We start from the raw sequence: 24262 nt of genomic DNA on the forward strand, positions 1-24262 counted from the left end.
GAAGAAATAATTGTTATTGAAATATTGTTATTGAGATATTTTTATATAATTGTACACTGTTTTACTTCACGGTGTCATAAACGTAGTGAGGTGCGATTCCTCACTAGTCGGTTATGATTCAGAGTAACAAGTTACACGGTCATTCATTCATTCATTCATTCATACTACACTGGCCAAGAGGAGGGGATGGTACAACCAGAATGAGGGATAGTTCATTACATGGCAACATGCGCACACACAGACACACACAGTCATGTAAGGGTCAGCTGTAAGAGTCCATGCTCACACCATGATGGCTTGGGTTTGATTGAAAAAGAAAAAGAAAACTGACCCAGCCACTGAGAGTGCTGGTCCCAAGCCTGGAAAAAATGGGAGGGTTGTGTCAGGAAAAGAGCATCTAGATATGCTGATCGGATGATCCGCTGTGGTGACCCCAAACAGGGAGCAGCCGGAAGACAGCAACAACATTTGACTTTCAGCATTGTCTTGGTTTAATACTTGGAGTTTTTTGTACATATGGACATAAATAGTTTTTACTAACATGGTTCCACTTGTTTGTCAGTCAATGTTGATTAAATCTTGATACATATTGTTTATCGTCTGTCGTCAATATCACAATATGACAATACTCTGCCACATCACACATCCCTATTGCAAACCAAGACTTGATTTTAAGAAAAAGAAATCCTAAGGAATTAGTATCAGTATTACTTAGAGGAAGTGGATCAAAATGAAAACAGTTTTATTGTCCATCTCTGATGGGAAGCAAGCGGATGTCTTGCCTTTGGCAGGGTTTCCACAAAGCAGAAAATAAGAGCTCAGTTTTGTGCAGCTCTTTCAGAACCGGACATCCACAGAGGTGCAGTAATGTGTCCTGACAGACGCCGGAGTCCAAATATATAAACATTCAAGCATCTGGAGATCTAGACTACAAGCATCTTTGAGAGTACACTGTGATTATATTGTGTTTGTAATAATTGTGAAGGACAGGATAACTAATCTTTCTATCTTTTTTTCCCCTCTTTTTTAACAGAGACCTGGACAGGAATAACATCACTCGGATCACCAAGGTGGACTTTTCCGGACTGAAAAACCTCAGAGTTCTGTAAGCTTTCCACATCACAAGACTTTAAAATCTCCTCAATCCCAAAGCGTGAAGCTGTCAAAACCTTCCACTTGTCCCAATTGCAGTGCAGGAAAGGATTACTATGTAGCACACATCATAATAAAGCATTGAGACGTTTAATCTGAGTCAGTCCGACACATTGGACACGACCTTCTTCGCCGAGCGTGAAGTCACTGTATCATGTTCACTCAGGCTTTAAACTTGTTCTGAAGTCTGGGAGACACGGAAGTGCGTGCTTTACACGTCCACTGTGCTGAACTAAAATAAACACCTTATGGCTGGTCTCATGTGCCATGCAGCGCACTCGGGTTTGTCTAGTAGACGGCGGTCTGCCAGACCGAGTGTGTTAGGAGCTTAATGACCGCAATCATTGAGTACTCTGTGCTCCAAAACTCCTGAGCATGGGCCTGTAAAGCCAGAGTGGCGTTTAGGTAAAAATAAACATGAAAAAAAGAGAAATTTATGAATGATGACAAGTGGAGGCAGGCTGGCATTGCGTATCTTTGAAAGCTAACAGTTCTGCACTGACCCCTGGGAAGCCTCACTCCCCCTTATCGTTCTGGAACGCTGGTACCGTGATCCCCTCCATCTGATAACGTGAGTCAAGCCTCCACACACATTCACAGCTGAAGCCTTAAAGGGTAAAGCCTGGTGTGCAGACGCAGAGTCTCCCATAAGACTTGCACCTAGTTAGCGCTAAAGGCAAGAACAACACGACGTACTTTTTAAATACCATGTGTGTTAGCTCAGGCTTTAATACATAAAGTCCCCCATTCTCCTCCCCATCTCCCTTTTTTCATCCCTGTGAAGCCTAGGTGTTTGCCTGTGTCCCATATGTTTCTAGAGAATACTTCAAAACCGTCAAAGGCGAGTGGCTGAAAATTGAAGCAAAAGAAACATCTATTATTTCTCTCCGCTCACCAAAGCCCATCTGGAGGGGATTGAATAAAATTACTTTTAATGCCAATACATAAAGCAGCAGGGGACTGATCCCCCATTTGTTTGAATAAACCAGAATCTTATTCAGTTCTTAGCCTGATTTGAGGCATACGCTGTAAGATATATTTTATCAGCAAAGAATGCAGTTGTTGCAGACGAAAAGTTAATGAATTGACTTTTTCTCTCCATCTGGTGCAAAAAACAGTCTTTTTTTACCTACTCTACACCACATCTGAGCTACAGATCTGTCTCGTACCGTCTCTACCTACTGTGTCATCTTGTCAGAAGAAAAAAAACTCTTGTGTATAAGCATTTTCTTTAAAAGGACGGAGCAAAGCTCCAAATTAAAGGCTCGGGATATTTTAGTCCACCGCCGTCTGATTTCCCGTATAGTCATGCTCGAGTATCATTCAGTGGCAGACTGCTGGGGCTTCCCATGCATGTCACTGCATGTTGGCTCTAATTCAGGCAGACGCAAATCTAAACAAGAATTGGCCATAGAGATGTAGTGCCTTTGTAATGCATCTGGAAAACTTTAGGGGCCCTGTAACATGACATGGTGTTCAGAGCAGAGGGGCAAAGCGTACCTACATGCCAGGACCTCACAGGCATGTCTGACATCACGATCACATTCCTGTCACGATCAGAGAGGTAAATCAAGATCTTGATGGAATGATAGTAAGCTTGTGACAAGACAAAGTCATGTTTCTATAGGTATTGATCAACAGTCACTAATCTAATAGTCTAATAATCACTAATTAATACAGGATAACTAATCTGAGTGGATAAGAAGTTGGGCTGATTAGTTAAAATCAAGCTAGTTCAAGTCCCTCTGCCATTTTGTGAGCCCTTGTGCCAGGCCCTTATTTTCTCAACTGCTCAGATGTATATAAAGACATAAATGTAAGTCATGCTGCTTAAGGGTGTCATATATGTAGTCAGTAGTCAGTAGCAAATTAACTCAGGTGATTACTGCAATTCAATTTTATTTGTATAGCACTTTTAAAAATGGACATCGTCTCAAAGCAGCTTTACAGAACATAAGAAATATAGTACAAAAAGTTCAAGATTAATATTAGACTTATTGTTAAAGTTATTTGTATTTATCCCTAATGAGCAAGCCTGAGACGACTGTGACGAGGAAAAACTCCCTTAGATGGTAAGAGGAGGATACCTTGAGAGGAACCAGACTCAAAAGGGAACCTCATCCTCATTTGGGTGACACCAGAGCGTGTGAACTATCATAAACACCGGAAAGTGTGATTACGAATAATGTCCTTTCTACAGTCTTATACAGTCAATTGGAGTTGCGTAAGCAGGAGCTCCTGAGAAACAGTCTATTATAGATTAAACTCCAACTCGTGAGCCTCAATAATAGAGATACAGCATATGTAGAATTTATTTTGTGTATTAATTAGCAGGTTGTTGTCCTCCTAATCATTGTGTCATGGTTACAGATGGGATTGGATAATGAAGCTGTTCTTCCTCCACAGGCATTTGGAGAACAATCAGATCAGTGTGATTGAAAGAGGAGCGTTCCAGGACCTCAAACAGCTGGAGAGGCTGTAAGTATAAGTCTCAGACTCTTAATAAAAAAATGACAAAACGTTTGAACCCGACCCTCAGTTGATTTCTATTTATTATTTTTTGATCTGTCTCGATCTAAAACTACACCATCGATATTTCCTAAAGCTGTGAACTTTTTTAAGGTGACTTTAATAACTTCTATTTCAAGTGCAAAAAAAAAGACAGCATCCTCATTTGCTCCCTGCCATGAGACAGACTTCCATTTGCTCTCCCCCGGTGAGAATCTTAACACCTCCCAGAGAAGTCGACCACCAGGTCAAACCAAACAGTCAGGCCATTTCTACAGATGGACAAGGTCAGGGAAAGCTACACAGCTGTCTGGGGACTGGCTTGTCAGTGAATTTCGGAGTTTGTTTGCGAATTGTTTGAGCTCTTCTCTCGTCTGTGAGGTTGTGTACGGTTCTGTCAGAATTTGAGTGTGGTTAGGAAAAGCAAATCAGAGAAGCATCTGCCTTCACTGCACTGAGCAGGCATGTGTGAGTTTGTTGACCAACCCTGAAAACACTTAGTGCTCATCTGCTTCCTAGCTCTTGTGTTTGTCTGGGTTTTACACCGCACATTCCTCTGCCTGTCACACACGTTAGGAATTTTGCTTTTTTTTTTTCTTTTCTTCACTGATCAGATCTGAACAACATGACTGTGACTAAATATCATGTCCATAACCAGTGCAGCTATATTAACTATAGCTTTAGCATTTTGGACATTGTCACAAAGCAGCTTTACAGGAATACAAAAATTCAAAATAAAATAAAATAATAAATAATATTAATAATATTAATAATAATAAAAGATTTAAATTTGTATTTACTCCTTAATGAGCCAACCAGAGGCAATGATGGCAAGGAAAACCTCCCTGAGACGATATAAGGAAGAAACCTTTAGAGGAACCAGAAGCAAAAGGGAAGCCATGCTCATCCAGGTGACACCCAAGAGTGCGATTATAAATAATTTCCCTTCTATAACTGTATATATTCAAGTGGATTTGTGTAAGCGGGTGCTTAGTACTGAACTTTATTTATTAATTTTTCCTGAACTGAACTAAAAAAAAATCCCATAGGATGTAAATCCCCCCCTCCCCAAACGAATCCTTTTTTTTTGTTGGGTTTTTTTGTTTTTTTCTTCATGAAAACCACATTTCTTGTGTAAATGTTTCTGCAAATGATTTATGAATAAAAGTCGTTCGTGTTCGGCTTGATAAATGAGGCCCAGTGATTGTATTTGAAGCAGCCTTTATTCATATGATAACATAATAAGATGCTGGCAACCTGCTGGAACATCAGCGTTAATTTGTTTTCTCTGAAGAAAATCTCGAGACAGTCTTGGACAGCCTAAACCGAGCGACGTCATTTTTAAGGTTGTGCGGTTTTTGATTGCATATGCAGGTCTAGATTTATGGGCCGAAACTGCAGTTTGGCAAGAATCAAATGTCGACGCTGGACAAACCTTCTTTGGCATCAAAGCTTACTTGACAGAGTCAAATTTGTCTTGTAGCCTTAAAAGGCTCTATAACCACAACACTGTTGCGCCTAACTCGAGGACGTGGGGGTTAAGACTTAAGGGACAGTACGGAAAGATGATACTACTCAGCTAGAGAATCCATTTCCTTAGCGTCTGCTGATGTCCTGAAGCTGGATGGAGTAAAATAGTGTACAGATGCCAGAACCATTCCTCCAACGCATGCCTTCGCCCTGGTCCTATGACCCCCGGGGTCACTATTATCCCCTCGTCCTTTGATTAAACCCTGCTGTAAGGGTCGTCTGATGAAAGCTGTGAGTCTGTGGAGGCTCATGTGAGGGATAGCGGCTTTTTATGGCTTGCTGCAGGAGATAACCTGGGCCATCTTCTATGGAGCACATCCTATTTCCCAGTGGCCTCAGCACAGCTGTGATCCCTGACCCCGTGATGCTGCTGTGGGCCAGTTTCCATGGTCCTGGGCTCAGTGGCAGGGTTGACCTGGCTGATTGCTCTAATCACCAAGATTGATTGGTGTGCCTGTGTGGCGTTTATATTTGCCCTGTCTTCCCACTGATCTCTGTTTTCAGTGCCAGGGCAGATGTTTGTGTGTATCCACTCTCTGTCTGTGTGCAACGTCAAACAGTCCTAAGTTCTGTCTGTGCCTCTCACGCTCCTCTTCCATCTCAAGCACGCTCATGTTCCATCAGTCATTCCACAAAACCAACCCCCCTACACACACACACACACAGATCTATGTTTTCTAAAAGGTCGTTCCCACACTGTTCCTCAGTGCCTTTAATGTTCGTCTTGCGTTACATTTCTCATTTGTTTTGACCATGCTGACTCTCGTCCTTTTCTTGCCCTCTAGCTCACTCCTCTTCTTTTTCTCTTTCTCTCTCTCTCTCTCTCTCTCTCTCCTCACAGGCGTCTGAACCGGAACCGGCTGCAGGTTCTGCCGGAGCTGCTATTCCAGTCCACACCCAAGCTGGGCCGCCTGTAAGTCTATGTTTCTTTGATATTCCAGCTCGGAAAAAAAGACAAATCAAAACAGCGGTCAAACTTCCCCCGCTGTCTTAATTTTGATCATTGTCCTGGGAGGGAGCTCAGTCAAATATTTGGCTTTCTCCACAATGCTGTTTAAAGTGGACGTCATCAGAACAGGATTTTGTTATTTGCTGTGGTTTTCCTACTCCAGATGTGGCTCTTTTATACAGGCCGAGGGCCCGGGCAGGCGTAACGCAACACGGCTCCGTTCTATGTTACTCGCAGTGTGGTGAAGGTGTGTTACAGGGAATGTTTTGCTTGGACGGACCGGATTCCTGTTGCTGAATTTCATTTCCCTGCTCCCAGGGTCAGGCAACATTGAGTTTCTAGTCTAGCTGCCAGGGAAGTCTTTATTTACAAATTTACGATCCTTGTTGAAGAGAAATAGCTCAGGTTAGCCTCGAGTCAGGGCAGGGGTTAAGTTTTGTAAGTGTTGATTTTGGGGTGCTCTGTATTAACAGAGGTATATGTGACACGTGAGCCACTCTGGGGCTTTTTAAATTCTCTAGGACCTTCTCTGAGTAGCACTTTGTTTCAGAGGTCACTTTGCCCCTGTTTCTGCTGCTGCTGGGAAGATCTTGCTGACGTCTTCGCACTCTAATGCACTCGATTTGCAATGATGTTTGATACATGGATGATTACAACGATCGTGACTCGGGTTTACAGACATGAAATTCCCTTTTATGTCAGCCACGGCCCACGGAGCAGCCTTTAATATTTCTTCGGTGGATAGCCGAGCCTTTACAGAAACAATCAGCAGACATGATGGTTTCATTTCCTCTCTGTTGCCAGCAGTTTCATGAAGCATTATTGGCAGTGATGTTCTTATTTATCACAACTTAATAACTGTTCTCTCAAGCTGTTGCAAAGGAGTGGAAACGATGAAGGATTGCCAGGCATATACACTAAATCCCCTTATTTCTTATCCCCTAGCCATTATTTAAATTATACCGTTTGATTCTCTTTTTTTTAATTCTTTTTTTTGGCAACCTACAGTAGACTTTTGGTAATGAGGTCTGTTCAAGCCTGTGGATGGCTTCTGTGAGGCTCGTAACTTTGTCGCATTTGGTTAGGCTCGGCGGTGCTGTGAAATGAATGGACTTACCTCTAACCTTCCCATTAAAAACCCTCAGGTATTAAAGCCGGATTTAGCAACACGAACGAACATGTTCAGCTCAGGACAGGGCTAGAAAAAGCAACCAACTCCTGCTTCTGCTAGCAGGGGTCAGGGAAAGGTAACAGGCATGTTGTGCCTGAAAGACAGGCCTGAGGTGAGAGGAAGTGGAACTTTGGTGGTCTGGGTGGGTGAAAGAGACCCCACTGTGGCAGGCCCAGGTGTTGGGAGACAGGTCGGGACAGTGGGAGGCAGCAAAGGAGAAACAGTGGCCGTCATAGGGTCACGACAGCTGGCATGCTCCATTTGTGGTCAGTGTGTGTAGCGCTGCTCTCTGCTCTGCCTGGAAGGAAAGCGTGTGGTTGCAGTTATAGACTCTGCGCAGCGCAAGCCAAGATATTTGCTTTTTACACACGCACACGTCCTCACAAACTCCGACACGCACACACATGCAGCGCATGGAGTCGGTTTGGTTCGGCTTCCAAAGATTCCTCCTCCCACCCCTGCTCTCTCATACCTCCATACCGATGGATAATGGGAAGCAAATGAAGAATGAGAGCTCGGCCATGAGCATGCCTGCTTCTATTTATTAATGGTGGAGCAGAGCAAGTCTCCATATTAACTTCTCTTCCTGTGTGGAGTCAGGCCCCATGTGCTGGTTAGGTTCGAGCATGGGGTGTTTCAGTCAGGAAGAGCTACAGAGCTCCACCCCTGTCATTACGCTGGGCTCAGGTTGCGTGTGATTGTTGTGATTTAGGGCAAAATGGGTGCATAGCGCACGGGGAATCCTCCTTCGGCCGATTCCGAGCTCTTGCTTTCTCTTTAATTTTCTGGACTCAATTATTCTGGCGGAGGCGAGCAGTTAGCCTGTCAGGGCATAATGATCGCCTCTCATGGCTGTTTTTGATTGATCAGGCCTGAAGTTTGCCTGACGCCTGCACGGCCATAAAGATCTGGGCCCAGGCCAGCTTCCTTCTGGCTCCTTTGTGCTTTTGCTTCTGAGAATGTTTGGCTGCGCTTTGTTTTTGTATCACCAGCAATTCTGTTTTCCCCTCTTGTCAACCCCCACCCTGGCGAGTTTGTTTTCTTTTCACAGCACTTATTTATTAGAAACAAATCAGCCTCCCCCATGCAGGGCGGAGTCTTGTTCGGCTGCTTTGCGCCTCTCCTGGCTCGGAGCTTTGAACTCCAGATGGGAAGCAGGGCCTGACTTTCTGAGTACTTCAAAAAACCCAAAGCATTTGATCCCAGTCTGCATCGCATACTGTACATGAGACTCGGGCACCTATGAATCTCTCATCAGCACTTTCTAAAACGCATCATTACAGCTGATGTTTTACTAAATCCCCATTGTAATTACCTCTTTACACACTAATATATCTTTAGAGCAAGAACTAGATGCACCAGCAGTACTAGTATTTACATGATAATTATGGTAATTGTATATTGCCGTGTAAAGTAGTGTGTTTTAGTGGCCGCAATAGCTGCCTAATAGTGCAGCGCGTCTCAAGCGTATAAACCGTGGAGATGTGGCTCGGCGGCCCACGGATTGTTTTCAGAGAAACTAAGCCTCCCAGTATCCAGCCAAACGGCGTCCAAAATAGGGCTCGGTTTTTAAAGGCCAGACAGCTTAGTGATTTACTCCCAAGTCATATTTAGATAAATATAAGCTCCAAAGACTTCGAGAGCACAGAGGGAAAGCCGACTGTATCCAAGGAGCTCAACAAAAAATTTTTTTTTCTTTTTCTTAGTAATCAACTAGCTTGTTTAGAAGCAGCAGGGGAGCTGATAAGACCGATGTAGAGAGAGGAAAGCATTTTTCTTTTCCATTTTCTTCTTTTGTTGTCAGACACAGAAAACTAATATTTTTAGTTATGCCCCAGCGGGAGAGCTGTCAATTTGTTAGTCCCTGTTCACCCGGACTTTCACATCGTCACTGGCAGCTACTTATCCCTGTCAGGTTTCAGGAAACCGAGTCAATACGCGGAGTGAAACAAACGTGCTCACATGAGCATTTTTCTCATTGGAATAAATGAAGCTGTTTACGCTTAGCAAAGGTTCATTTCTGGCACGAAATTGACATTTTTTCCCCACCTAGACACAACCTATGACCGTACAGAGTTATAGCTTAGAGGGAAATGCAAACGTGTGTTAAGCGACTCAAAAGCCAAGATTTCTAGCACTCTTATATAGTGTAACACCTCCCCGTAGCGAGGGCACTACAACTAAAAGTAGATATTTTATGGAATGTTTATATGTACATAACATGGACTAAAATAGAAACACACACATGGAAGCTATTCCAGTTTCCAAATAAAGGCAAAGCATGTAGGTAGAGGAAGTGTTTAGGTAGTGGATCTGAATATCATTAACGTCTCTTCCTTGTTAGAATTCAGCTGGCTACAAAGCGGATGAGCTTGGCCTTGACCCAATCTGTCAAAGCTGACATATTTTCATGGATGTGTAACCTCTCTCTCAGGTGTTGGAAATAAGTGTAATCTCATCCAGCATTTTTTCTGAATCCAAGGTCTCAGGCACCCAGAGATCTGCTTTTGTTGAAGTTCAAGGAAGTTTTTTTTTTTTAAAGGTATTTTTCCATTGTTAGTGTTTGTTCCATTTGTTCCTGGCCCAGATTTTGTTGCACGTTCCCCAGCTAGGTTTAAATCTTATCCACTCTTTCTCTAAGCTGTTTGGACATCTCTGAGTCTGTAGTTCCTCTCGAGTTGGACGTACATGAGAGTTTTGGCTGAGGGGACTGTGCTCTTTGATATGCCTGCATGCCCGAATAGCATATTTATGCGAGCGTGTGTATGTTTGTGAATCGGAAGCATGGTGTGGGGCCCACAGAGCCACCCAGTGTTCTCGAGGCTGCACTGCTCACACAGCTGGACCTCAGTTTGTATGCTTACAACCGGTGCTGGTCGAGCTGATGGTCCATGTGCTCTCAGTGCTCATGTGAGGTCTGTTCTTTCCTGCAGAGCTCTCAAACAGAGCGAGAGAAATAAAGGAAAAGTGTGAGATAAAGTTGAAACTGTGCAGGATAAACTTCTTATTAGATCTGCTTAAACAAAGGCAGATTATTACAAATGACCTGAACATGCTTTATTGCTTTTGTAATTAGTTAACCAGATGCTCAGACCTAAATTTCCTTTCAGTTTATCTACAGTGAGAGAGAAAAAAGACAGAGTTGTTAAAAGACAAAGCAAGAAATTCATCCAAAAGACTAAAAAAACGAGATCACGGTCACCCCTGTGTGACTTTGGGTTTGTGTGTGTGCTTTCAGGTCCAAGAAGTGTGCTTATTCTGTTTTTTCCCCACAGATAGAATGAGAAATTCTAGCACTTAAGAGCTTTGTAAAAGGATTGTCATAGACTTATTATAACCTACTAGAGAAAGCATTAGACCACTGTTTCTTATTCGATACCAGTACTGAAACCATCAGCTGATATTCATATTCATCTGATATTTAGGTCTTTAAAAACTTCTAAGCTTTCATAGAGCTTTAAAATAAGGCTCTATAATAAATACAGGGTATGTTCATACAAATGTCGAACTAAAACGATGACTCACACCGAAATGCAGATTTATTCAGTTCAACTCCTTCAAATAGAAATCTAAATAAATCGAATAAAGTGTAAATACAATCGAGTCTTTTTAGAGGTAAACATTTCCAGTTCCAAAAACAAAATCCCTTCCAAAAATAAAACACAATTATTTTAGCACCGAGTATTTCCACACAGCTGAAATGAGAGCAACGAGCACACAGCTGCCACTGTTGTTATCGCGTGACACACTTTAACCTGCTTTATCTTGTTGTGCTGCAAGCAATTTTCTGATATTTCAAGCTAAATTTGTTACTAAATCTGATCTCTTCTTTTTCTTCCATATCTGTTACACTATTTTTTGCTGGTATCGGCCTGATTCTGATTCTTGGTATCAGCTCAGTATCGTATCTGGTTAAAAAACAAAAAAAAAACCAATAATAAATAATAAATAAGCAATAATAAATATAAAATAATTTTAAAATAAAATAAATGTTTCAAATTAAAATGGATTTTTTAAAGTAAAAAAAAAATTCAATTAAATCTTCATTTTATTTATTTATTTATTTTTAACATTCTACGATCTGTTTGCAAAAAGACCTCGTACATCTATTCCTACAACCTATTCTCTTTGGTAAATATTATATATCAGTAATTACTAAATATTCCCCAGGATTTTCCGTACAATTTCAAGTGGTTTAGTTTTAAGCCCCAGGTGGGCTGTGTTTAGAAAGGCAGGTAGATTGAGTGACATTTCTATGGTTGTAAAGTATATCTAAATATTTGAGCATTACACCCAGTGGTGCTTCCAGACCGTCAGGTAACCGCACTCAAGAGGGGACTTCCATCTTATTCTAAATCCCCTGTGTAGACATCCTGAATGGACTCTTGGATCTAGAGCATTTTTGCAGTGGATTAGTTGGGTTGTGAAAATGTCTACAGTGGGGGCGGTTGAGAAAGAGAGACAGAGAGAGATGTAATGAAACTCAAACTGCATCTCGGGGAGTATATTAAAAGTACACTAATGTCTTTAATGATCCATTAAAGGATTTATCTGCAGGCGTGGAATTTTAGAGTGGAACCCTGGCCTGAGGTTGAACAAGACAATGTTGCATATGGAGCAAAAATATGGATGCTGTATGAAGGAAATACGCAGCATGAGACTGAATAGATGCAATTCTAGCAACATTTATCGAGGACAGTTTTATAGCACTGTTTGCCTCAGGTGGCTAACAGGGATCGTTTTTATTTCTTTTACGGGGTTTAGGCTGGTCCAACCTGTTGGTCTGATAGAAAGAGCAAGTGAGTCCTGTGAAAAAAGTGTCCCCTACCCCCATCATGGGCAGCAACAAGAGACAAGGCTTAATGCGGCATGTTGATTGAGGGCGCCTATAATTTGGGAAATAGTTCGGAGCCATTACACACTGGGGTGTTTATCACAGGTAGTTCCCATGACAACCGGTCCAGATCGTAATTGGATTTAAATGGGCAGAACTGCTTGCACATGTTTCAAAGGTCCATGAGGAATGCACCGTAATGAATGTGCACACTCACTTTTCTTCGCTGTGTCATGCTCTCCTCCTCTCGGTTTTCGTCACTTACCACTCAGGACTTTACTAATCCAAATCCAGAGCTGCCTGTACAACCTTTGCACATGTCTGCTTTATATAATAGTAGCCGTGAAAGTAAGAGTTGTGAAGTAGGGACATGATCTGCCATGCCGGGCTAGAGTTAACGACAAACGTTAACAACAGCAACAATGGAGATGCTTCAGCTGATTTTTGAATCAGAATTTTTAATGGAAACCAAAGGTCCTGGATTTACTATTGTACTTGAGACAAGAGGTCCTATTTATCAAGCTGGTAAAAGCTAGTTTGTATCCTGTCCTGAATTTTAAGAAGAATTCAAGAATTCACTATTGCGAATCCCAACGTATTGGCTTCGAATCATATAAAAGGCTTGAAAAGATCAGTTAATAATTAAAGGAATAAGGAATGGATATAAATCTGGTTTAGAAAACGGAATTTTCATTTCACCTCTGACTTACTCGTTACAGATCAGTCTAGATCTATATGGAGTTCTGTAAATGTGCTTTGGGATTAAAAGCTCAATACAAATAAAAAGAGTTTCTACCTGGAGGTTCTACTTGATTTCTAAAGGGAAACCCATTTGTTTGGTTTTACTTAGAAGCTTTAAACCTTTTACCAGTGCACTAGAATTTGACTTTCAATAAGTATAAGCAAATTAATGATTTAATCGCTGCAAGTCTGATGTAAAATGAGTCAAGACTTTGTTGGCTTTCAGTGTGAGACCTTCGTTTTTACCTCTGTTGGATAACCTTACACAGGATTTTAGTGGTTGATGATAACGTCTTCAAATATTAGATGATTATGATCGAGCACTTGGGGCATCTCAGAGATCTGAAATGGGTTTGATATCAACATTTACTTTGAAGATACATTTGTGTAAATAAAACCTAGCCATTTTCCTACAAATTATTAAATCGTGGAGAGTCTGCTTTCCTATAAGCCACTAACTCCACCACTGTGGAGTCTGTTATGGCGAAGAAATTCTGAAAATGATCACCCCAAAACAGGCGTAAATTCCATTTTTTGGCCTCGGGTAAATAGAGTTAAGACAGAGACAACCATAGAACAGGTGCTAAATCTAAGTGTTTAGATCCTTAAAGCTTTCTGTAGCATACTATCTAGTTAAGAAGTGATAAGAGTAACTAGCTGATGTTTAGTGTTTATCAGTATCTGATATATATCACGACTCAGCTCTTGACTAATCAAGGGCGTGTAATGTTTCAGACCTCAACACTACCCTGTTTGTTGTTCTTGGTACAGAGAGAGAGTATGGGAAAAAACAGAATGTAGGCTCACAGATTTATCATATAACAGTGTCAATAATGTATATAACATTCTTTCTGTCTGTTTCTCTCTTGTTTTTACTCTATCTTTCCTGCGGTTGGTCACTTAGTCTGTTTCACTGAGTTCAGAAATCTATTAATAATATTTCTGTTAAACTGCCTTGAGGCTCTGGCTCTGGAATGTAAAATTTGAAATCTGGGTTTATTTCTTGTATATTCATGCTTGACGTGCCGCATGGCACTTATTAACGTACGGTGTAAGGTTACACAGAGGCTGTGCTTTAATTCCGACTCTAAGCCACATTTCAAGGTATTAGGATTGAAGGTGGATTGTGTACGTTAGACTTGCATATGTTAAGAATCTGTGATATTGTTTAGGTTTAAGATTTCCTCAGGGTTGTTAAACCGCTTAAGCCCTCTGGCTCGCCAGCAACCTTACTGGAACCCTTGGTCACACTGATTGTTTTTGCAAGTGTGAGCTTAAACACAAAAGTGATCTCCAGGAATGTGCGCTTTTTTTCAGTGCATGAAATTGCGCATCTAGGAACAAGGCAAGAAAAACAAACAAAAGCGCCGTAAAACCCGCAGCCTTCGTCCTGACTGGATTTCTCCCTCCTGCTAGCAGTACTGTTGCCTTTCACACGAGGGCGAGGAGGAATTCTGACGGGCCAGCACATTTGTTGCGTGCCGCTCGGTTTGCAAGGATGTGCGAATTGGCGGCGCTTGAAGCCTGGCTGGCGTGGTGTTTCTCTCTCAGACAGGACAGTCCATGCTGAAAGTGTGACAAGGTCTCTTTGCGTCATTTTTCAGTTAAAACAAAGTGACCCTGGTACAACCAGCAACTGGGCAAGCAGACAAATATGTGAAGGTTTCTTTAACGCTCCAGTCACCCAGAAAAGGCCGTCTGGTCTTCTTGCCAAGACAGCGGACATGGTTTACAGTCCAGACAGCACATGCCGCGAGATGCTCGGGCCAGAGAGAGAGAGAGAGAGGGAGTAAGAAAGAGAAAGCTGACTGACAGGATTCACTAGTAGGCTTCCTTTGCTTTGAGTCCACACACAGTTGTCACTTAGCTAATTGCAGCTTCTTTTTAAGATGCGAAGACATTGCCCGCAGCCGGGCCCCTTCAGGCAACAATAGGGAATGTTGTGGAACTTAGAAGAACTAAGTGGAAACAGACGCCTCTCCTCGGTTTCCCCCGTTGTTGTTTTTCCGCTTTTATCTCCCTGTGCGTCTCCAGAAAGCCAGTTCACATATTCTAGCATCTATTAGTCATTCCGGCCACTGAGCGGTGAGGAGTTACTTGGCTGAACCCTGGAGCTGGGTGGTTGGATGTTATGCAGTCAGAATGCCTGGCTTGGCGCTCCCGGGCGGCTGCTTGAATATGCATGGCTCATTGCTGCCGCTACGACATACATGGGAACGTCAGTGTGGCCTCAAAAAATGAAAAGCTGAGAAGTGTGCAGATAAATTGTTACATTCTGCTCATTTTGTTTGGCACAGCACTTCAAACTGGCTCCCTCAAGGACTTCTAATGTATGCATGTGCAATTGTCTGTGTGTGGTATGTTGTTTTTTTCTGTCTGTTATGAACTGAGGTGGGTGTGATGCGCACTTGGTGTTTACTTATGGATGGATTGGGCCTGGCTGAGTTAAAGAAACAGACAAAAGAGCCGAGTTAGAGGACCTCACGGACCTGCTGTCCTGAAGTGAAGAATTCTATCACAATTTATAAATAAACGGTGTCATGCTCACGAGAGGAGCCACGTTACATATCTAACATGGGGGTCGTTAAAGGGGCGTGTCATAATAGAACAGAAATTGTAAAGCCATACAAAAAAAGCTGTGTGTCCTATTGTCCTGGCGATCATAGCTTACTTGTTTTTCACAAAGGAAGTTGTATCGTTCCGTTCACGCTCCGTGAACAGAAATATTAAGGGAATATGTGGTTTGTCCTGAGCTTGAAGCGAGGCAAAGAGACGAGAATCACCATGTGGTGACAGCCTCGCCGTTTGGAATGAGAGAGCTGAGCAGAGCCGAGCCGAGGCCCACGGTCCCGGGTAGTTTATTATAGCATGGGCCGCTGAGGCAGCAGACTTCACATAGCTACGCACGGAAGGAATAACAGAAACAGAATAACACAGCCCTGTATTATCTGCAGGAATCTTTATCAACAGCGGCTTAAAGTAATATACAAACAGCATGAACAAAAAACAGTGGGAAGGAGGGCAAATGAATGGAATCTACAGAGGTGGCTAATCCCTGGTACTGCTGGGACATGAGAGTCAAAAGCATTCTCACACTTATATGGCCGACACTTCCTTTCTGATCTTCAGGAAAAAATAACTGTGAGGTGCAAAATTGCTAAAAAGAAAGAACCAACAGGCTGGATGAATTTTACCACAATAAAAAAACCATAGTTTGACCATACCAGCAGAAATAAAACATACTGTTTGACCTGATGCTGCAGGTAATGCCACAGCTTCACATGCTGCCTCTCATCCTCCAGCACTGCTTAACTGGTCCCAGTGTGTCTCAGGGTAAAAGGAAGTAATGCATCAAGACTCTTCTCTGTTCTGGCACCTCGGTGGTGAAACGAACTTCCCCTAGCCATTCAAACAGACACTAGCAGTCTTCAAACGACGTATAAAAACCTTCCATTTCCTGAGCTAGCACTTAAAAAATGATATGTTACATCCCAACAGTTTTAGACTGATGATATTTTTAGTCTGTGACCTAGTGCACTCAGGTCGATAAGCTTTTGTCATTTCAACTAAAAAATGGTGGTAAAATGAAACAATGTTCATTCAGGATCATGGTGCTACGTAAAAACTACAGAACCTCAAGAGACTAAGTAAGTACACTACACAGTACTACATAAAGTGCTTGTGTGCAGGAAGAATACAATGATTGACAAAGTACAGTGGAGCACTGACCAGTACACAGGTTTGTAATGCATAAAGTGTAATAATAAAATGCTGTGAATGTAAAGAGACAGTCACTCTGAATAAAGACGTCTACCAAATGCTGTACATGTAAATATAGATGTACCGAGTCCTCGGGTTTAGTCCTGAGTCTGGATTAATGTCTATGTGAAATCCCACATGGGTTTTCTCTGAGTTTTCTGGTTTCCTCAGACTTCATGAAAGTTTCATTGTTACTTTATTTAAGTTGCACATGAAAATAAACAGCCTACAATAAACTGTAATGAAATGTTTTACTGCTAATCCAACTGACTTATTTGTTCATCTGAGCATCAGTACATGCTAATGGAAAGGAAAGCAAGAAATCAGTTCAGTTTTTTTGCTAGCATGTCAACAGATTTTCTTGCTGCAGAGATTCCACAGAAATGTTGCAGCAAAGGTCAGTGAAAGCACGCTTTATGAAAGATATGGTTTATTTGCAGTGTTATGCCTGCTGTCGGAGAGACACAGAACAGCATAACACTTCCATCTGGTCTATCTCGGCCGACTGGTCCGATCACAAAAGATTATATTAGTTACAGATCAAAGTATTTTGTTGAGAAATAGACAAGTCTAAATGTTAGATGTTTATTCATTTCAGACCCTTGGAGGAAATGCCTCACAGCAACGGGTGAATTGTAGCAATCAACAACTGTCTGTTTAAACTAGTCAGATAACATCCTGGCTCTTACACTGAGGATAAAATCGCAGTCGAACAATACGGCTTGTTTTCCGTTTCTACGAGAGATTGAGGTCTATAAAGACAATATGGTGAGTTGGGGAAAAAAAACAAATGTGGAAATCCCGTAGGTTGTGTTGCTACGGTCAATATGGTATATACCTTATATGTAGAAGGGAGTTTTGTATCGCACTGAGGGTATAATGGGAAAAACACACTGCGTAGTTGTGGAAAAGGTTCATCTGATTCCTTTGCTGTCCAGAGACTCGAAGCAGGGGGTATGAGCTACCACGAAGAGTTGCCTGCCAGGGGAATCTAACCTTCCAGAATAACTTGCGTTCTTATTTAACTTGGGCACATTGACATCACCAAGTTATTTTTCTTTCTGTATGTTTTTTCCCTCACCCAAATGATTTTTGAAAATTGGATTTACATGCAGCTATTAATCACACAGCCAGAAAAAAGTAATGCGAAGGGAAAACAGAGCGCGCTAATTTCCCAGTTCCCAATGATGACAGTGTTATAACCTTACTAGCCAAAGAAAACAGGATTTAGGCATCATTTCATTTCGTTTTAAGCTGTATGGAGGTGAGCTTCTTTTACAGGTCCCACCAGTGAGGACAGTGTAATTAGGAAAAGCTGGGAAAATGCCGTAATGTAGCTGAGGCTTCTCAGAAAAGCCAAGCTTTCCTTGCTCTTTTTAAAGACGTCCTGAGAGAACACGAAGGGAAAAACCTGCTCGATTGAGATGTATAGGGTGGGGAAGGTGTAGGCTTGTTAAGTGACCATGTCTCTAAGGGGTTTGGAAAATACAGAGCTTTTATTCAGTGCAGAAAATTATCTCCCTTTTAAACCCTTAGAAGGATGTGCGAGACTTTTATTAGGTGAAGTTCAATGTTGAGTAACTGCGGTGTGAGGAGAGGCAGTCCTGCACTCCGTCTCTCCGGCTAAGCTTTCTGCTAAAGAGATGTGGCATCATAATATCACTCAACATCTCCACCCAAATATTTAGAACTTGAGCTAAATGTGAGGCTAAACCACCCTCTGACTTTCTTGCCCTTAAAGGATCAGTTTGACTGAAACTCTTACTTGGCGCGTTCGTGCTCCTCAGTCATCATATTTTGAATATGTTTTCTTATTACCTCGACTTTGAGCCTCGTGACGGCACACGTGAGATCGATTATGCTTGCTTTGTAGCGTCATCTGTGCCATCAAACACTATCCAGATCTTTCTGCTTCATGTGCTTGTATTATTACATGAAAGTTGCCTGGGCACTTTCACTTTAGCTGATGCTTTTGAACGTGTGTAAAAAAAAAAAAAGGATGTAGTGAGTTTATATGTGTGTGATGGAGGCGTGTACAGCTGTACCAGTGGATACTGGTGGGCTTATATTTGGTTTATTTGGTAAACTTCTCATGAGGATAGAAATACACATCGGATTCAGGGTTTTGTGTGTATGTGCATGTGTGTGTGTGTGTGTGTGTGTGTTTGTGCACGTTTGCGAACACCTTTGAAGACTTTGGGGAACACAGTCCATGTGGCTTTAATGGTGCATGGAAGACGGTAGGCTCAATAACCACGGCTGACCCTGATCCACAAAGTGTTTTCTACCCGTGCAGTTCAGCTGACCTCGTCGGCCTCTGTAGAAGCAAACATGGCCCGTTCAACCCTGTGCTTTTGTTTCTACTTTGAATTGTGTAAGTATTAATAATTGCAGGCGATTAGCACCAGCCGTGAGCCATTTGGCCTGTATTTTTGCGCTCGGGGGGAACTAGTCTGGTCATGCATGGTCACATGGTCACGCCAGTCTTCTCTGCTTTCTATGGCCTCCATCATTAACCCTTCAGAATATTGACTTGCTAATTGACTCCATGCTCTACCTAACTAAAGTCTCTTAACATAGTGCCTTAAGGAAAGGGAGGTCCCCGGTTCATTTCCAGCCTCGGAGCCTTTGGGCCATTCTTCGATCTACGTGCTGAGAGTTTCATCCATTGCCAAAGCTGATGGCTGAACTGGGAAGTAGTAGAAGCTTTTCTTTTTCTGACAATGTGTCAATGGAGCATTCAACACATCTGTGGTTTGGGAGCGTGATTTCCCCCTCTACAGCACAGACACATATGTAATACTAGATTATTTAAAGCTGCCTAATTTCTGCTTGGATTCCCAAAGGAATGGAGGCTTCGCTGAGGAACTGCCACTGGAAACCAGAGCCACTTTGAGAAATCGTACCCTGGTGCTTGGGCCATTCCATCTTAATTCAGAGATGTTTGAACTGGACTAGAGAATGTAACTGCAGTGGACACAAGGGTTGCAGTGCGAATGAATATGGTGGGTCAGAGTCAGTTTTGTCACAGCTTTTACTTGAGGTCAACAGGCTGCTTTAGTTCTCCAACACTATCAACACTGACCAAGACAAATGCATTGGACATTCATTCATTCATTTTATTAATAAAACTGGAACGGAGTAAACTTGCTGAAAACTAGAGCTTCATTAATCTTTTAGAAACGTTCTGTGCAAATATTTTCATAAACCTAACTGAACTAAAAAAGAAAAGAAAAGAAGTTTCAGTAATATTTTCTGCATACTAATATACAGTAAACAATGAATAAATAATCACTCATAAATGTCCAAGCACATAATATGGCTTTGAATGAAGTTTAATTTGTTTAATTATGATTTCCGCAACATTTTCAACATATTATATTGCAGTAACTCATCTAACTTCCTGTCAAATAAGCTTCACATTAATGAGTCTTTCTTATGTATAAATTTACCCAAATTCAGGAGTACTAATTGTTCACGAAAGCCTGTTTTTTTTTTGGGCGTAAAATTTGCGTCCAGCATGATAAATGAGACCCAGTGTTGGGGAAGCTATAGATTTCGTCTGCATTATGAATGCTAATTTAAGGTCTTGTTAGCTAGTCACTTATTTAATGTGGCAAAGTAAATACTATGAGCAAACTACACCACTGTCAGTAAAGAATCTTTATAGCTGTAGGTGTCAAAACTTTGCCTGAAGACTCCAAGGCTTCAGGGTCCTCAAACATTGTAGTCTGGGAAACCCTGGGAAATGTGCATTGTTGGCTGAATGTTTTTTTTTCCTGAAAAGTCACCCTTTTGTTATTTTCTGTAGCATTCCAGAGTAGGAAGAATGGTTAATAAATTTGTTTTTCCCTCTTTATGTTAGGTGTAGGTTCTCAGAAGAAGTTCTCTAGGGTTGATTGTGAATGCTGGACAAATGCAAAAGTAGTGCAGGAATTTTGGAGCAAATTACGAAACAACCGCAGAGTGAAATGAACGACATCTTGGCTAACTTGTCATTAGCCTCATTTTGTTGTCAGAAAAATTTCATTTTTGTGATAGACGTCTTACTGTTTTATTGGCACTTGTTGCTAATAGGTATAAACTGTCGATTCTGCACTGGAGCAGCATATGTATATGTTTATTGCCAAAAAGGTCTTATTACCATCAGTTACGTCTGAGTGGATTTTTACATATACATGACAGAATAGAACATACAGCACTTAAACCCATTTCTCACTACCCGAGCCAATTAACTGCAAGGCATGGAGAGTGACTGCGGCAACATATGCGCATGAATGATTTAGCCTGATGCCGGTACTTTGTCCTTCACACATACGCATACACACAAAAACATTAATCACCTGGAAAAAAAAAAAAGCCTGATCCCTGGTTGCAGGAATAGCCAAACAACGACCTTAAGTAGCACAAAGCCATTTCTCAGCAAATGAGTCCACTTGGGCCGGAAGAGCTTTTGGCTGTAGAGATGAAAGGCTCTTTGGGGAGCCTGTATTAATGAAATTTGCTGAGTGAAAGCTGAGCTGCCCGGCCGGGGCCCGGCAGCCCCCTTACCTGCTCATACTGACGCTTGGCCCAAGGTCACAAGCTGCAGCTCGACCAACACTTCCTTCCATCCTCACTACTATTACACACACACACACATGACCAGGGACAGACACCAACTCATCAAAAGGTAATTTTACACCCCTCACTCAAGCACAGCAGTAAAAGGAGCACTGGCTTCATTGTTAAGATGGGAACTGGTTTAAACTGATATATTTGAACTCTATTCACATCCTTTTTATCGCCACATCCTGGTTGATTATTCTCAAAACTGCTCTTCCAAACTGGCCAGGAAAGTGAGGTTTTCCACTATTTTTCCAGCTGACTTTGGAAGTCTATCACGTCTTGGTGGAAACATGCTGTACAGAGACTGCAATCACCTGCAACCCTAGTAGTGGGAGGGTGTAAAAATATTTGAGTGTAAATGTAACCTATACTCAGAATTACAGGGCAATTACACTGGAAATCTTCATTATCCAAATGACGACTTGCAGTTTGTTTGTAGTAACGGTTTCTACGCTCTACTGAAGCAGCATGCAGTCAAGCTGGACATGTTTTATTAATTTAAGGCGAGATGTAAAATATCACGAGAGGTCTCAAAATATCTCCTGGCTTCCTTTCTGCAGCATGAACAATTCATGCACACGCGAGGCTATTTCTCCTTGCGAAGGTCACTGCATGCCAAGCATGTGCACACGCTTTTATTCGAAATGGGTGTGGTCTCTGAAACCACACCCAATTTTTGAGGACTATCTTTCATTTTTGTAATAGAAAGTTATCAACACTTGTAGCTATTAACCAAGTGTTTAAGGTAATTAGAAACTTGATATAGTAGCAAGGACTATCCATAGCCTTGTGTTAACATTTCACCCAATCTGAGTATTTTCACCTAAGTTAAAAGAGAAGCAAAGCTGGAAAGAACTTACCGAAAACAAAGGAATGTTCAAAAGAGTTGTCCGAGAAATTGATTTGTGAGCCTGCAGATTGCGTTCAAATTAAAGACAGATATGGGACACTGGTTGTTGCAAATATGAACCATCAAGACAGACAGTTCTGAACTGAAGCACATAATGTGAATGAGACCCAGACAACTCATTTAATATTAAGATCATTAACCCTATCTACTTTTGTCCCAGCGGGAAAGCACCCTATATGAACAAAAGTATGTGAACCTCTGAGCAACCACACACATATCCCTAAACTGTTGCCATTACTTTTGAAATGAACCGGAATTCCGACTGCACACTAGGCTTCCTTGCTGAACTTTAGTGCCTGACCTCAATAATACTCTTGTGGCTGAATGAGCACAATCCCCATAGCTATGCTCTAAAATCTAGTGGAAAGCCTTCTCAGAAGAGTGGAAATTATTTTAACAGCAAATGTGGACGAAATCTGGAACAGTATGTTCAGCAAATGTATGAGTATATACGTATAGTGTGAGTATAAACATTTGACCATACAGTGTATTTAGTACAGTGATATAATTTATTTTCAAATCTTATGTCTATTTTGGTGTTTATTTTGTCTGCTTAATCAGCTACAGACACAACATATATGTTTATATTTAGGTAATATGCTATTTGATTTGACTGCAGGTATTTCCATTGGAATATTTTTAGGCAAGATTTAGAGACTGACCATTTTAGTCTGCTTTTAATAAATAAATGATTAAACATTTTTTATTGGGATATTTGGGATGTCAATTCTGCAGAACAGCAGAACAGCAAAATATGTTCATGTTTTAGATGCTTTCAGCTGCTGAGGCTATAAGATCCCCCCTCTGCTTTGCTATTTAACACAAATATTAGATGATGAATGAAAAGGTAACCCATCTCCTGCTCTTTGAGGAAGCGTGACCGTTCCGCCAAAGTATCCGACTAGCTCACGGTGCTGAAAGGTGAAGGGGCCCTGGAAATGGAGCTCCAGGTGCCGGAGCTTGAGCATCCTTTGCTTCTTCCCATGAGGACAAGAAAGAGGTGGAGGAGGAGGAGGACGGGTAGGGGGACAGGGGCAAGGAAAGGAGGGAAAGCTGTTGAAAAGTCTCAGGAGGAGAGTTTCTTAGGAGGGTTGCAGGTCAGCCATGCGGAAAGGCTGGAGTGCTGTTTTAGGAGTGAGGTCAAGCACAGGCATTGGGGATTTGACAGCAAGTAAAAAAGGCACCCTGTGGAGTCCTCTCCTAGCCATGACCCGCAAAGACATTTGCCTAAAACCTAAGTGTGTGTGTTGAACTATTGAGCTGTCCCTTTTTTGTTCCCCATGCCTGGTGGACAATAGACAGAATAAGTAATAGAGAGGATGTCTTTAGTGTGTTTACTTTTGGCTCCGGTCAAGGCTGCTCAAGCTTGTTAAGTTCTAAAATATTTGTTTAAGAGGAGCTTTTTTTAAAGGGATCCTTTGTGTATTTCACAGGTACGTATATTCCACATCCACAATTAGTGGCTATCACAGACAAGGACCTCATTCCATGTTAAACATGCTATGATGTGTGACAAACACAACCACATCTACACACACACTCAGTAAAGACACACTGTCTTCATTTTAACTTTGCCTGTAAGAAACCTCAAGCACTTCTCAGCCAAGCCCATCTCCCCTGACATTTGTTTCCAATCAAAACTTCAATTCCCCTTTTTTCCAGTTCAGAAACCTGCAATAATGGTGTTAACCTTTTGATACATTCCCTCCACTCTCACAAGTTCTGGCTTAATGCTGAACCTCACCTGACATCAGCCCCTGCTAACCAATTTACTCAGCTCTAAGCCTGCCATATTGCTCTTGAAGGGCATGGCTCTTTCCTGTTCTTTGTGTTTCTCTTCCTCTCTCCCATGACATTATTGTCTTCCAATTAGGCCTTCCAAACAGCAGACAAAGTAGCCAAAAAGTCTTTTGGAAGGAAAGGTTTACTCAGATTTCAGACTTGAAGAGCAATTTCCGATTCTTGGGTTCTTGAAAGATTGTGGGTGTTTTGAGGAGCGAACATGCCTGGCACCATCGTAACAGATTCACTCCTAAAGTGGCTCTAGGAGAAGCATGGATTTAATTATTCTGGTAATTTTTATCAGCATTACTGTCAGCC

At 41.8% G+C, this 24262-nt stretch overlaps 1 protein-coding gene across 1 annotated transcript in view; it reads left to right on the top strand.

Moving 5' to 3' along the window:
- slit3 (slit homolog 3 (Drosophila)) overlaps positions 1 to 24262 on the top strand; it is a 167175-nt gene that overhangs the window by 12819 nt on the left and 130094 nt on the right. The window contains exons 2-4 of the mRNA XM_058396991.1: positions 1034 to 1105; positions 3559 to 3630; positions 6032 to 6103. Of these exons, the coding sequence (XP_058252974.1) occupies positions 1034 to 1105; positions 3559 to 3630; positions 6032 to 6103 (216 nt within the window). The remainder of the gene's footprint in view (positions 1 to 1033; positions 1106 to 3558; positions 3631 to 6031; positions 6104 to 24262) is intronic.

The sequence above is a fragment of the Hemibagrus wyckioides genome, linkage group LG08, assembly GCF_019097595.1.
Source record: "Hemibagrus wyckioides isolate EC202008001 linkage group LG08, SWU_Hwy_1.0, whole genome shotgun sequence".
NCBI lineage: Eukaryota > Metazoa > Chordata > Actinopteri > Siluriformes > Bagridae > Hemibagrus > Hemibagrus wyckioides.